Source organism: Aegilops tauschii, chromosome 1 (assembly GCF_002575655.3).
Source record: "Aegilops tauschii subsp. strangulata cultivar AL8/78 chromosome 1, Aet v6.0, whole genome shotgun sequence".
Classification (NCBI taxonomy): Eukaryota; Viridiplantae; Streptophyta; class Magnoliopsida; order Poales; family Poaceae; genus Aegilops; species Aegilops tauschii.
The window spans coordinates 76,935,632-76,951,360 of record NC_053035.3 but is presented as its reverse complement, the minus strand read 5'-3'; the positions used below and the strand labels follow the sequence as shown (position 1 = coordinate 76,951,360).

Genomic DNA, 15,729 nt, shown 5'->3' with positions numbered 1-15,729 from the left:
CCTGTCTCAGACCGCACGCATGTAAGATCTTCCTCCCTGGCGACCCGTTGACCACCACCTTAGTGCTAGCAGTATGTAATAACACCGCCATCCAGTCTAGCCACTTTTGGCCGAATCCTTTTGCTCTCAACACCTCAAAGAGGAAGGGCTAGGAGAGGGATTCGAATGCACGCGATATGTCTAGCTTGATGAAGACACCTGGTGTTCTTCTTGCGTGGATTTTCCTTGCTACTTGGCGCACCAAAAGGAAGTTGTCGTGGAGTTGTCGTCCCTTTATGAAGGCTGATTGATTCATCCCAACAAGCTCGTGCATTTGCAAGCGAAGCCGATTGGCAAGAACCTTGGCGAAGAGCTTAGGAATGCTGTGAATGAGGCTGATAGGTATGAAATCTCCAATTTCTTCTGCCTCTGCTCTCTTGGGGATGAGTATTATGTTAGCCTTGTTCAGCTTAGCAAATCCCCGGGTGTCTCCCACGATCAGCTTCGTCATAACTGCCATGACGTTGTGCTTTATTATCTTCCAAGCTTTTTGGAAGAAAGCCCCAATGTATCCATCCCGCCCCGGTGCCCTCTCCGGCGGCATTTCCTTGACAACCTGCCACACTTCCTCTTCCGTTATCATCTGCTCCAAGCATTGTAGATCCTTGGCCTCAAAATCCAGATATTGCAAGTCGAGGGTGTGCTCTCTGACCCGCGCGGTCCCCAGCAGCCTCTCGAAAGCATCCGAGAACACCTCCACTTTTCTTTCTTGATCGGTGACAATCTCCGTGCCCGTCTTGACATGAACAATGAAATTCTTGGTTATTCTACCATTAGCCGCAGCTTGGAACAATCTGGTGTTGGCATCGCCCTCTCTGATCCAGCGGAGTCTGGAATGATGTCTGTCAATGGTTCTCTCAAGTGCCGCCATGCCCAGCAGGGCATGCTTGAGTGTTCTCCGGAGCCAAGTCTCTAAGGTGTGCAGAGCACGGTTTTCTTGCGCAATGTCCAGTCTCTGAATAACCCAAGTAGCCACCCTCATCATCAGCTTCACATTTCCAATTTTGCGTTGGCCCCAGGCTTGTAAGGTGGCAGCCGAGTTGCGCAAAAACACATCCATCCTCTTGTACGGGTCAAGGATCGCGTCATCGCACACCCACGCCTCCCTCACTGCATCCTCAAAGCCCTCCAATCTCATCCAGAAGAGCTCAAATCTGAACCGTTTTTAGGGCAAAATCCTGCGCTCGTGGTGAGGTGCAACGGCGCATGATCCGAGACTCCCGTGGACAGCGCCTGCAATAGGTGATCCGCATTGTCCAGTTCCCAATCCACTGTCATGAGGACTCTATCAATCTTGGTGAGGGTAGGCGAGTCCCTCTCATTAGACCATGTATATTTTCTCCCGTGCATGTACATCTCGCGCAGTTGATGATCGTCCACAAACTCTCTGAATTTGTTCATCATGCTCCTGTTAAGGTTAGAATTACTCTTTTCCGAGGCTCGGAGGATCATGTTGAAGTCGCCAAGGACGAGCCATGCGCCCGGACAGATCACTCGCCTTGACCTAAGCTACTCCAAGAAGTTGCACTTTTGCTCATTGCTTTGCGGTCCGTAGACCACCGAGATCCACCAAGGATCACTTGTTTTAGTGCGCACCCGTCCCGTCAAGAAGTTAGTATCGATCTGTATGGCCTCCACCTCCAAGTCCGAGCTCTTCCACGCAAGGATCACACCTCCTCTAGTTTCAATAGCCGGCAAGTAAGCAAAACCATCGAACGATGGTCCCAAACATTGCATAACTAGATAACTGTCTATTACATCCAATTTCGTTTCTTGCAAGCAAGCTAAGTTGACCTCAAGAGTACTCACGAATTCCCGCACCTCCTTGCGTTTGGCTGGATTGTTCAAGCCTCAAACATTCCAGCAGATCACCTGTGGGTGTAAATCCATGGAGGATTACCACACCAACTCCTCGAGGTGGCCCCAGTTAGGCGCACACCGTGAATGCGTTATGTGCCTCCATCTCCTCCTCGGACGAGATCGCCTTGCCGAAGAGTGTCGTGATGATCCGGACGTGCTGTTCACGCAGCGGCGAGTCGAACAGCTCCTTGAGCTCGTGCACCACTCCGTCGTCCACCTCCAGGTTGTCCGGAACCATGCCCAAGGCATGGAGTAACACGTTCTCCATCGGCGCATCCCTTGGCCTTTTGGTCGCTGTGGTCTTCTTGGATGCCCTGGTGGTCCTTTTTGGCGTGAATGGTTCCACTTCTAGCCTGAGCTGAGAAGCCTGCACTTCCTTGAGCAGCGGAGGAGCCAGCCGCTTGATGATGTTCGAGCAGAAATTCTTCAGCTTTTCGTATGCCACCGCTTTGCTCGCGGTCATCCCCACAGTTTTGCTGCTCTGCGGTGCACATATTAGTGTTGTGCAGTTGTTGCCGATCAACTCCAGACCCTCCTCGACTGGCTTCTGTTGCGCTAATTCCACGACGTGTGGTACGTACGTGCTGAGTGCATGTGCATGGTTCCCATCACTCTGGGGCCCCACCATCCTCTCCCTTTGTGCCTCCGCTTCCGTGGAGTTGTTTATTCCATCCACCGAACCCTACTCCGTTGTGCCTGGCTGGGTGGGCACGCACGAAGCCCGAGCAGCAGGGCCACCACACGGAACCCGCGCGCCTAGGCCCGCTGTGGACTCCTGTTCAGCTGGTCCCGTCCGCTCCTCGTTGTCGCGGTTCACCTAGCAAGCAGCCAGTGCTTCCGGGCCCCCCTGGCCCCCTGGCCCCCTTGTCGCCATCCACCGGAGACCCAGTCCGCGTGGCCACCTCGTCCTGACCCTGATCCGCTAGCCCACCTAGCCCCGTTCCCAATGGTGGGTCAGTGGCATCCGTGAGCTGCAGCGGATCCTGTGGGGTCCTACCCGCATCGGGATCCTGGGTCGCCCCCACCAGATCCCTATCCCGCTCCTGATTGGATCTCGGGGAAGGTGCAACGTGCTCCTCTCTTGTCTCGCCGCCTTCCTTTGTCCTTGCCAAACTCCCGCCGGGCTGATTTGAAACACCGTGGATGCCGTTCGAGTGTTCTGCGGGCCCTGCCCCATGGCCAGCCGGTCAAAAGCAGATTGGCGTCGCATAATCCTGTCGACCGCCCTCATTCGTGGGGCCTCCTGTCTGTCCTCGACGACCGCGTCCATCGGAGGAAGGCGCCAGCCAGGCGAGAGATTGGCCTGGCCCACCATCGCCCCATGGGAGCGACCGCCTCCTTCATCGTCGGCGGCAAAGCCGCCGCCTCTCCTGTCCCTGACTCCGAACTGCCAATGCGACCTGCGCATCTGGGCACCCGAACCGGGGAAGCCTCCGTCCTGGTCCGGCATGCCGCTTTGCCCGTTGTTCAACGAGCCCTCCAAGAACCACGGCTCGCCGCCGTCCCTCAAATCCATCACCGCGTCCAGGTGAATGAGCACCTTGTACTGAAGTAGCGCCGACGACCGCTCCTCCCCCGGCTCCGGCACCGCAAGCCAATGCAGCGTAGGAATGCACTGTGGATCAACCGTCCACGCCGTGGTCTTGAACGAGGACAAGTCAGCGCGGGACACAGTCTCCAGCGCAATGGTGTCGAGCTTGCACGACGAACCCAGCAGATCTTCGACCACAGAACGATCCCAGGCATGGGGCGGGATCCCTTCAAGCTCCAGCCACACCTTGAAACCCGACATCGAGTGCACGGCCTGCGACTGCCTATTCCAAGTCCTGAAAATCAGACGATCACCGCGGTGCTCCACGGACGGGCAGGCAGAGACCCTGTTCCCGAGCTCCGCCGAGGCAAAAACCACCAGAAAATCCTTCGGGCGGTGGCGATGCACAGAGATCAGCTCCGGGGGAATCTCCAGCATGCCCTCCAGCATCTCCTTCACTCGATCTGTCAAAAGAACGCGCCTTGATCCCGCAACGTATGCCACCATGGCGAATTGAACCCGACGCTCCAGATCCGCCACGACCCTCGACCACCTGGTGATGCAGAGCTCCGCCGGACCATCCTCCACCTCGAGCGCGACCTGGAGCCGCGGAGGCGCCAGCGGTGGCCAGGCCGTAGCCGCCGCCGCCTGGACGCCCGACCTCGGCAGCGGGGGCGGGGGGGGGGGGGGGGGCGACACGAGGACCCAGACCCCCGGGGAAGCACCCGGCGAAGACCGGCGAGCCACCTTGGCCAACGCATCCCGCCGCAGCTCGTCGACGGGGGAGGGGCTCCGCGGTCGCTTGCAGTCCCGGGAGCCATGTCCGGGGAGACCGCAGCGGAAGCAGACGATGTCGTTCGTACAGTCGGTCTTGTAGTGGCCCTTCTCAAGACAACGGAAGCACTTGTCTCTCATCTCCGGCGACACCTCTCGCCGCACCGTCTCGCGCGGGGGGGCGTGGCCACGCACGGCCGGCTCGCCGACGCCATGGCATTTCCTCCACATCTCCTTGGTGGGAGGCGGGCGGACCCAAGTCTCCTCACCCCGCGCCGGATCCGCCGCCCCCGGCGCCTCCTCAGGCCACATGGCGAGGACACCTGGCACCCGAACCTTCGAGCCGCCGGACTCCGAGGAGATCCCCAGGCCCGAGACCACCGGGCGCTTGCCCTGCGGCCGGAACATCGAGGTGACCGGTCTCGGGCTCGCTGCCATGACGAACGGGGGGAGTGGGAAGCGGGAGGGAGGGGGGCGGGGAAGGGCAGTGGAGTGGGCCGCGGTCCATGTTTGCGAGTTCCAAATGCATGATATTACTTAGGGAAACGTTTGAAATCAACCGACTGAATTTGTCGATCCGTAAGCCGCCTTCGACGCTTGACACGCGTCTCCATCGGGCCACGCACCGCTCACTAGCACGCCTTATCCTCCCGCAGCAAACCACAGCCACACGTCTAACCCATCCGTTTTCCCCTTCGTCTCCCTCTCCACACGTTTCCCCCCTCATCTTCTTTCCTCTCCCCACCTCTTCCGTTGCATCTGAGAGGGAGAGATGCCCATGGCGACGCCAACCACCAACCGGGATGGACGACGACCACCACCACCAGCTGCACCCTGCCCGGAGTTGTTGCTACAAGCGAGGGGTAAACGCGACCACTAGCTGTGTGCTCCTCGCCATGGGGGCGCACCACCATTGTTGCGAGCTGGAAGCAGCAGTTTCCTGCTCGCCATGGGTGCACGGGCCATAGCGCCGCTGCCGCTGTTGCATCGCAGCAGGAAGACCGTAGGCGGGCGCTGCTCGCCGCCGGTGCTGCAACGCCGCACGAAGGAGGTGCTGTGTTGGAGCTTATTTTCACGCCGTCGAGGTTGCATTGGAGCGCCACCCATGGCTGCCATGGAGCGCCGCCCGGTCGTTGGAGCTGCGATGGGGTTGGCACGGACTCCGCCGAGGCTGCAATGAAGCTTTCGCCGGAGCTGCAATGAAGCTTCGCCGGAGACGTCGCGCTCGGTGTTGCCATGAAGCGCCACCCATGGCTGCCATGGAGCGCCGCCCGGTCGTTGGAGCTGCGATGGGGTTGGAACGGACTCCGCCGAGGCTGCAATGAAGCTTTCGCCGGAGCTGCAATGAAGCTTCGCCGGAGACGTCGCGCTCGGTGTTGCCATGAAGCGCCACCCATGGCTGCATTGGAGCTCCGTCCGGTCGTTGGAGCAGCGATGGGGTCGGAACGGACTCCGCCGGGGCTGCAATGAAGCTTCACCGGAGCTGCAATGAAGCTTTTCACCGGAGATGCAATGAAGCTTCGCCGGAGATGTCGCGCTCGGTGTTGTTATGGAGGAGCCCTCCGGTGGCTCCCGGTGCTGCGTTGCAGCAGTTGCCAGCGGCTCTGAGAGCTGCGATGCAATGGTCGCCGGCGATTCCGGTGCCGAGATGTCGTAGGCGCTGATCTCGCCAGCCGTCATCTGCTGCACAGCGGCGATGGTACGTGGCCCGTGCAACAGCCATGATGACGACAAGCGGTGGAGTGGATGGTTGTAGGGCTGGAGAGACGACGAGTCAATTCCGCTGGGTGATGCACGTGGTCCAGCTGGCACAACGAACGGCTGCGCGGAGCCTTATCCAACGGCTGGCGAAGCGGTTTACAATTCACTCGTATCAGCCGGCTTACGCCTAGCAGCGGCCTATTACTTATGTTACTCTCATCTCACTATGGCCAACTACGTTTCCCTTCAAAAAAACGGCGGGCCAACCGAGCAGGTGTCCCCTGCGAATTCCCCTTCCCCGTTCGCGGGCATTCCCAAAATGAAATTCCGCTCTCCCTCCATTCCCCTGATCCCCCCGAGCCGAAATTCTCGAAACACCCACCGTGCACCCGGTCCATGAACCGCCCACCCCCCATCAATCCCACCTCACAAACCGCGCCCTCCTCTCCTCCCGTACACCGCCGCCGCTTCCCCCACAACCACCACCGCGCACCACCAACGGCAAAACCCTCCCCCAAATTCGAACCTCCCCTCCCCTCCCCTCTCCTCCGCCGATTCGATGGAGGCGCCGCCGCCGCTGACGGCGGGCGCGGTGACGGAGATATGGGAGCTCCCGAACGGGCCGGCGACGTTCCAGCCGGTGCTGCAGGTCGCGGACCTTCGCCCCGTCGTCGCCAAGAACACGACCGCGGCGGCGGCCGCGGCGCAGCACTCGGAGCGGTTCCGCATGCTGCTCTCCGACGGCGTCCACTCCCAGCAGTCCATGCTCGGCACCGGCCTCAACGACCTCATAAAGGACGGAACCCTCCGCGTCGGCTCCATCGTCCACCTCACGGACATGACGTGCAACACCATCCAGAAACGCAGGTGCGTCAACCGACATTTATTCTCTCCCTTTGGCCTCGATTGGATCTTGATCTGCTTGCCTGGCTTAGTATTCGGCTGTCGATTTGTCCGGGGCACCAGCGGTTTCAGCAAAGGTGGTATCTTTGTGTTAGTTTCTTGATTGAGTTGCAGGTAGGCGCGTCTAGTTGGTGCCTGTCAGTGGTAGATCCAGGAATTGAACTTGCCGGGGCGAAACATTTAAGGTCTAAAATTTTTAACGCACAAATGCAAGTCCGCTGAACCAAAACTCATACAACTCAAATGCGAAGCTAGATGCACTCGAAAATTAACATAACTAATGGTTCAAAATAGTTCAAGATTCTCAACAACTAGGTGGCGCAACCACCAAAAAACACAAAAGACAACATAAATGCCATAGAGAACTACTAACATGCACTCCCGCTGCTTGAATCATTCATTCCCTGGCCCAAAATGTCCAACTCCAATTCTATAGGTACCTACAACCAGTGAAGAAGCTGCATATCAATATATATCTTAGCACAAGTATGCTAATGGTTTGAAACAACATATAAGAAAAGTATTTACTCAAGTTGTAATTATACGAGGATGGTTTGGTAGATGGCCTCTAAGGTTCCTCAAGCCAAGAAAATTTTCAATAATCTTCTTGTTATTAATTCTAGCAAACATTGCTCGCTCAGGATAGCATATCATCATATCATTCAACCAATTATCAGATATCTTATTTGTCAAATCTGTCTTTATGATGTTCGTCGCTGAGAAAACTCTTTCAACTGATGCCGTCGCTATTGACAAAGTCAAAGCAAGTTTGATGAGCCGATAAACCAAAGGAAATTGTAAATGTTCCTTAGTTTCAACCAACTTGAGAGGAAGATTAGCGAGACTATCACAACCAAAAAAAACAGCAGACCTTTTCATCGTATCAATTTATATCTTGAGCTGACCATCCAAATGATATTGGTCTTCTTGATTGAAGTCAACTGAGAAAATAGATGCAAGCTCAAGTAGCTTCTCATGATTAAATCTGCTAAATGAGTCTCTAGGATCTAGACTCGCAATGCATATCAATAACCTTGTTTAAGTCTTACTGAGTCGATTGTTCATCTCAGCTATGTTTCTTCAAGAACCTTGAGTATTTCAACCTTGTAGTGATGGAAGCCAATGTTTTAAAAGCGGTAAAGCGAAGTGAGGCGCTGGGGGGTGCCTCACTGCTTGTGCATAAAGCGAGGCGATGCTTTAAACAGACTCTGAACCTGACGGGCAGTAGAATAGAGTACCATTTAGTGAGACATACATACCTTGATCCTAATCCACGAGTGAGCACATATGCATTAGTAGCCATTATTCTAATCCATCCACTAAGCAGTAAGCAACCAGCCAACTAATATAAGAGGCAGCAGCAGCAGCAGCTAACAGCAGAGGAGCTGTGCATAGCATAACACATAACAGAGCAGGAAAGGCATGACAAGCTGGTGCAGATCTGAGCATGGAAGAAAGAGCAAAGGGAGGGGAAGGGGGAGAAGAGAGGGCAGGAGCCATACATTGTGGTTGCACAAGGAGAGGGGGGGGGGGGGGGGGATGCAGCCGGAGAGGAGGGGGAGGAGATTTGCACGCTCTGGTTTTGGTTCTCTCTCTTTCTTTCCCCTCCTGTAATGTTTAACCTGTGAGCCCAGTTTTCCCGCCCTTGTGTTCCCGCCCAGCCCCTTTTCCCGCTAGAAATCTCTGTTCCCCTGCCTGGCAAGTCTAAGGCGTCCTCTCTGCACTAAAGTGCCAATCAGGATGCCTAAGCGGGCACTTAAGACGCTTTAATGTCTATAAGGTGGATGCGTTAGACACATATCTAAAGCGAACTTGATGCTTTGAGCCTGGAGGGCGCTCTGACGCTTAAGCATCGCTTTAGGGACGCTTTACAAACAGTGATGGAAGCACAAACCATTTTGTGGGAACTTCTTGCCGGAATATTCTCATTCATACTAGGCACTAGTATCTCTCTCTTAACACAAAACGAAGTGGCTGGCTCCTATCCTTCATCCCTTAGCTGCTGCAATAAACTTTTCACAGACACAATCATTTCCATTGCACTTACTACTATATTTTAGTCCTGTTGCAATGCTTGTGACAAGTCATTAGTCAAACCAAGCACTTTAAGCATCAAATGCAAGATTTAGAACAAATTCAAAGACCTCCATAGATTTCATCAAACCTGATACTTTGCCTCCATCATCAGCATCTTCCCCATCATGAGAAATCGCATGCACTTGAATCACCGAATCAGTGTTCTATGATGAGATCCCCATCGCGTATCACCAGGTCTTGCTAAAGTCGTCTCTTGATGTTTGCCTCTTCCTTTAAGAATCTTCCCATTCTCTAATTGCCACACAATTTTGGCATGATGCTTTTGTAGCAATGCATCTTTTCTTTCACAAGGAAGCACTGACCTACAAAACACAGCATTGGAAACAAGTCAACAAAAGATCACTAACCATGGTTACAATCATATTTGCATATCCAAAGAAATCACTAATGGCAAGAATGCCCTTCACAAAAGCCACAACTAGTAATTGAAACTGATGGGCGGAACGGTGAACATATAATGCATGAGGAGTTTCATCTAACACTAGTTTCTTTAATCATTTAGTGCCCCCACGTATTTGAGGCTCCATCATACCATTGACGTCTCAGTCTAGACATGGATAATTTATGGTTAGCAAACACTTCACTGAAGGATCTTTTGAGAGATGCAGATGTGGTGTCGACAACATGCTTGACACCAAGTAACCTTTCCAAAATATCTCCTTTTATGTTTAGAAACCTCAAAATGACAGCCATTTGTTGTTGGTGGAGAGAAATGACCATCCCCAAGCTCAGTCATGATGACCTCGGTGTTTTTTCTGTGCAAGCATGTACAATTTGCTTCTGGATATCATGACAAGCCGTTTGATGATTCCGAGGAGCATTATCAATTTATCATTGAGTTCATCAGCTGCAGCTTTGCATCTTTTAGCATACCAATTCAACATCTCATGAAAACTACCCATGTTTCTTGAAGTCTTAGACTCATCACGGCCATGGAAAGCAAGTCCTTGACTAAGAAGAAACCTCACAACACCCATAATAGCCAACAAACGTCTTGATATTGAAGATGGCCCCTCTCAGTTTGAGTAGTGATTGCATATGCCACACTTTGTTTCTGATTCTTGAAATCTACACAATGTCTTCTTGCATTGTTGTGAGCACTCTTTATCGAACTTACATGAAGCCTGCAATATTCCACTGCCTTCTTCCAGTTTTTATACCCATCCTGCTTGAAGACATTGCCCCCAAACTTACATGGCTTGCTGACTGCTTAAATAGAAAGCAGCAAAAAACATTATTCACAGTTTTTGTCTACACTGCACTCTAGCCAATCAAACCCCTCAAACCATTCCTCTCTGAATACCCTATTATCTGTATTAATGTTGCAAGGAAAATCATGCCCAAGCGGCTGACATGGACCATTCTTCAAATATTCCCTCCTAAGTGCATCTCTAATTTCTGGGTAAGTATTTTCTCTGATTTGTTTCCGAAGTACCGGATCAGGTTCAATGTCAGCTTGGCTAAACCCTTGAATAGGAGCTTGCAAAATGTTAGCATCAGAGGTCTCATTAGCCACCTCAAGTTCAAGAACAGGAGCATGTGAAATGTTTGCATCAGATCCTCAATTAGACACTCCAAGTTCATGAACAAATTCAGGTTAATTATACACTTGAGCAGACTGCACTTGCGGTTCAGTAATTGGGGTAGTTCCAAAATAAGCAGCAATTGGTTTCATTTTCTTATAAATTCCCTATATTACAACATCACCATGTTCAGTAATTGGCTAGAAAAGTAGAAATTGAAGGTGAATGTCAGAAGAAAATGGATTGGACAGTATCAGTGTGTACCTGCTGGTTGCGCTTGCTGCCTTTGCAAACTGCAACTCTCTGTTTGTGCGAGCTTGATGCTGTGCCGCTGCCATTGCCTCCCACGCAGGATGCCCCCGGGACTGCTTCTCGTTCGCCCATTCATGGATTCACCAGGCGTCTGGCGATGCGGAGCTCAGTGTTGGCGGCGGCGACGGCGACACCTAAGTTAGGGATCGTGCTTGCTCTGTTGGGGATTTCCTGCTGCGTGGTCGGCTTGGGTGTGGGATAAGCTGCGAGCTAGTTTTGGGCTTTGGGCTGCACGTGCAACTGGGCTGCGTCGTTAGTTAAGTGTTGGCCCACGTAAAAACCAAATAATAATTTTTTGTTTGCCTGCTTCTGGCTACCGGGGGCGGCCGCCCATACCAGCCCCTACGGTGATATTCAACATGTGGAGATGCCCCATTTGCAATAACCGCCGTATGAGCCCGAGGGAACTTGCAGGATACAACAATGTTTTGGATGCTATTGTAAATTGTTATTTATTGCTTGCAGCCGGCTTCTTGGGATAATGAGTGGATTAAAGCGTTAAACATTATGTTCGTCTTATTTCAGCTTCAAGCCTTCAATCGATTGTTTTCTGATAATCCTGTAGCATTTTACTAGCAGAACATATGCCATTACTCATTTTCTTTTCAGTTCTCATTCAATCCCAGCAGGGTACTGTTGACAAAATGAGGGGGGTTTGGTGTTTGATGCAGTGCTATGTCAATGAATGTGTTGAACGTTTCATGTTGATCTAATGCAAATAATATGCATAGCCTGCTTGCAATCTCATTCTTCCGAGGACCCTAAGAAAGTTTGATTTCATATTCTACTGTGATTTCACATGCGGTTGTCTGTTTGTGAGTGCACTCTCATCCAAATTAACACATTTCGCTTCTCATGTTTTACCAAGCTACCAGCGACAAGAAAGCTCCATCCTCCTAGTTTGTGATATATAGTTTTCTGAGAACTACCTTCCTTATGTAGGAATTTATAACCCATGGCATCATGTCTGTATGTTTCTTGCAGAAAAAAAGGTGTTCTATTTTGTGCCAATGCTTATGGCCTACGATCTGTTATTTTGATTGTTGATTGCCGTGTCAATTAATGAAACAATTTACATCATGTGTTTGGAACCTTGTTTGTTCCCTTTGTGAAAACATGAAGGCTGGATTTTTAATTCTAAAGACAAAGGGGCATGTTAGCTATTATATTCTCCGATGTCTTCAAATTGCTCGTTCTCGTACTGTTTTATGAGCTGAGTTTGTTTCTAGAAAACAAATATCTTCTGGTAGAACTAACCAGACAACTTTAAAACAATTTGATGTTTGTATATGGATTTCTAATCAGTTGAGCTGAATTCTTTTCCATTGCTTCAGGATCGTTATTGTTGTCAAACTTGAAGTTCTCCAAAGTGAGTGCCCCAAAATTGGGACACCAAAGATTTATGAGAAAAGCTTACCTGAGGAACAGGAGCCTAACTTACCGGCCAATCCTGCTCAAACAAACAGTGGAAACTATTCTGGCCCAGGCATGCTGGGGTCTGCAGTTGCTCCAAGGGTGGAACAGATTGGTAACAATCTGTCATATGGTAGACCCAACAACGGTGGCCCAGGTGTGGACTCTTCAATTTGTCAGTCTGTTCAACCTGGTGCTAACAATGTGTTGTCTGGTGGAACTTATGGTGCAATGTCAGCACATAACACAATGAATGCCAACGTGGTGCACCCAAACTCTCATCAAAACCAAAGTTTTGCGGTTCCTGGCACAGGTGGGGGCTTTGGCCCTCCTGGCAATATATATGGGCGCCCTGCACAGCCTTCATATCAGCAGCCACCTCCACCCCATAGAAATAGTGGCCCAGTTGCTAAGAATGAAGCTGCTTCTCGTGTTATTCCAATTTCTGCACTGAACCCATACCAACGTACATGGACAATAAAGGCTAGGGTGACTGCGAAGGTTCATGTCAAGAACTTCAATAACGCAAGAGGTCCAGGAAAAGTCTTCTCCTTTGATCTCCTTGATGCAAATGGTGGAGAAATTCGTGCAACATGCTTTGGCGTGGCAGTTGATCAGTTCTATGACTTAATTGAGGTTGATAAGGTGTACTTGGTATCTAGGGGATCGCTAAAACCTGCAAACAAGAGGTTTAGCCCTTTAAACAATGACTATGAAATAAACCTTGAGCCTTCATCATCTATAGAAGTTTGTTCTGGTGATGATAGCAGCATCCCTAAGCAGCAGTTCAATTTTCGGCAGATCAGCGAAATTGCAAACATGGATAAAGATACCACGGTAGACTTGCTTGGTGTTGTTACTTCAGTTAGGCCTTCTTTTACAGTAATGCTTAAGAATGGCGGGGAAACCCAGAAAAGAGTCCTTCAACTGAAGGACATGTCTGGTTGCAGTGTGGAAATGACCTTTTGGGGTAACTTCTGTGATGCTGAAGGTCAGCAGCTGCAGTCGCTGTGCGATTCTGGTTTGAATCCTATACTTGCGCTGAAATCTGGCCGAGTTGGTGAATTCAATGGCAAAACAGTGAGTACAACTAGCTCAAGTTTGTTAAAAATAAATCCAGATTTCCCTGAAGCTGAAAGGCTGAGGCAGTGGTACATAACTGAAGGAAAAATTGCTGCCTGCACTTCTTTATCTGGGGAAATGTCAAGCATGGGCAGGACTGATGTCCGGAAAAAAACTGCACAGATCAAGGATGAACGCCTGGGGCAATCAGAAAAGCCTGATTGGATCACCGTTCAAGGTGCAATTTCACAAATCTACACTGATAATTTTTGTTACCCAGCATGCACCAGGGAGGTTAATGGTAAAAGCTGCAACAAAAAGGTCACAAATAATGGTGATGGGATGTGGCTTTGTGAGAAATGCGATCAGAGCTCTGAAACGTGCGAGTATAGATACCTGCTGTCGTGCCATATCCAGGATCATACTGGGTTCACTCATGCAACTTCGTTCCAAGAGGCTGGCCAGGAGATAATCGGCCTCTCAGCACAAGATCTTTTCAGGATAAAGCATGAAGAGCAAGACGATGTACGGTTTGCAGAAATCATACAGCAGGTCCGTTTTCAGCAATACCTATTCAAGCTGAGAGTCAAGGAAGAAGTCTATAATGATGAGCCGCGTGTGAAGTGCAACATTGTTAAGGCTGAAAGATACGACCCAGTGAAAGAGAGTCGTTTTTTTCTGGGGGCCATTGATAGCCTTTTGGCGGAGGACACTTCAGGCTCTTCCCCTGGGCTGAATGGTGGTCCTGCTGTTAATGCTGGCTTCGCCAACTCAGAAGCTGGACAGAGTGTGCCAGCCTCCAACAATTCCTATGCCGTGAATATGGGTGGCCCAAATCAGTTTGGGCAGCAATTCAGCGCATCGATCGGGATGCCGGCTGCACCATCAGCGACACCAGCAGCAGGTAGCGGCTTCGCACCTAATTCCTATGGTCCTTCAGCTGCCAATGCCAGCTCAGGCTTGTGCTTCAAATGTAACCAGCCCGGGCACTTTTCAAGAGACTGTCCAGGGCAGGCTGCCCCCTACAGTTCTTCGGCTGGCGGCAACGCCAACACTGGTCTGTGCTTCAAATGTAATCAGCCTGGGCACTTCGCAAGAGACTGTCCAGCGCAGGCTGCTGGCCACCAGCGCCAGACGTATGCGAATGGCGCCGCGGCAGGAGGATACAACAGGCAATCCTATGTTGGTAGCTAAGTAGTTTGGCCGATCACTTGTTTTCTGTTCTCTACTTTGGTACTGCTTGTAGTATTTTCATGTACCTGCACTACTTGGTCTTGATTGTCAATAGATGTTGACTGGACAAGGGAACTGTTTTGCTATATTTAAAAAACAAACTGGGTAGGAGCTCATAAACCAGTAATTGCTAATGGAGCTCGGGCTCCATGGAATCCTTAATTTGAAAAATTCAAAAGTCAAAATTTGAATTTTAAATTTTTGAAAATTTCGGGCTCCATGGAACCTGAGAGCAAAGAATCCATTCTCAAACATAAGAGCATCTCTTTGTTTTGTAACTTGATGCATCTTCTTTGTACAATACACAGACCACATGGATTACCGACCAAATTTATCAAGAGTGTTTCGGATCGCTGTGGCTTTCACACCCGTCTGGACTGTCCGTCTGACTGTCAGAACCATTCCATCCGTAGTGTCTTAACATTAATCAAACCAAGAGATACTTCAAACGAGTGACAACTTTCTCGATCATCACACGACCAAAAATAGATACAACTGCAAACGGAACTTGCTCAATGTTGTGAAGCTTGGCATTGCGCATAACACGGCGGGCGCCCCTATTTCTCGCTTTAAGCGAGTTTTTTTAGTAATCTCGCATGCTTTATTGAATCAAAGTAATGTCCATAAGTACAAGAGTTGGGTCATGAGGATTGCCCAATCAAACATGCCTACCTACGTCAAGATTACATGCGTACTTTACGAGATTGTGAGCCTCAAAATTAAAGTTTCTGCACTCAAATAAAAACTTACAAGAAGAAAAACTGAGCTAATATTTAATGTGTGATAGCTGCGTTCGGACCACCGTCTCCTGGTTGATGTCCTTGACTACTCCTGACAGTTGGAGGCAATCACCACGTTATGAGCATGATCATCTGCCAGTGCTAGCCCTTCTCTACAAGCAAAAGTTTCTAAGATCGCCGGATCAATGATGCCGCTGTAAATCACCACAGAGGAACCAAGGTAGAAGCCATGCTGGTATCGGCAGAGTGCTGCCACTACTCCAACACGCATGTTCTTCGCTAAGGCTCCATCCACGTTCACCTTGACAGCGCCAGCTTCTGGAGCGAGCCATCGTTGAGGATGGGCCGTGGCTGTAGGACTCGCCTCCTTGGGTTTCCCAATTGGGAGCAGTTACAAATCTGCTAGGAAATTATCCACGAAATTTATGGTCTGTTGCGGAGGTTGAAAGATAACCTCGTACATAGCTTTCTTGCGTGCGTATGAAATAGCCCACATCGTGACAACCATCTTCGTGAACTCGGATCGATTCAGCCTGCTGTG

At 50.7% G+C, this 15,729-nt stretch overlaps 1 protein-coding gene across 1 annotated transcript; it reads left to right on the top strand.

Moving 5' to 3' along the window:
* Window positions 1-6,252: 6,252 nt before the first annotated feature.
* Window positions 6,253-14,568, top strand: LOC109733072 (replication protein A 70 kDa DNA-binding subunit C). Its single transcript, XM_020292272.4, has 2 exons — window positions 6,253-6,772; window positions 12,075-14,568. The coding sequence occupies exons 1-2, from the start codon at window positions 6,465-6,467 to the stop codon at window positions 14,407-14,409; spliced, it is 2,643 nt and encodes an 880-aa protein (XP_020147861.1). The 5' UTR covers window positions 6,253-6,464; the 3' UTR covers window positions 14,410-14,568.
* Window positions 14,569-15,729: the final 1,161 nt, after the last annotated feature.

Bases quoted from the DNA above. Each gene is read 5' to 3' on its own strand.
- LOC109733072 (XM_020292272.4), top strand. From the start codon at position 6,465: ATGGAGGCGCCGCCGCCGCTGACGGCGGGCGCGGTGACGGAGATATGG. The intron at 6,773-12,074 runs GTGCGTCAACCG...CCATTGCTTCAG, and splicing joins AACACCATCCAGAAACGCAG to GATCGTTATTGTTGTCAAAC.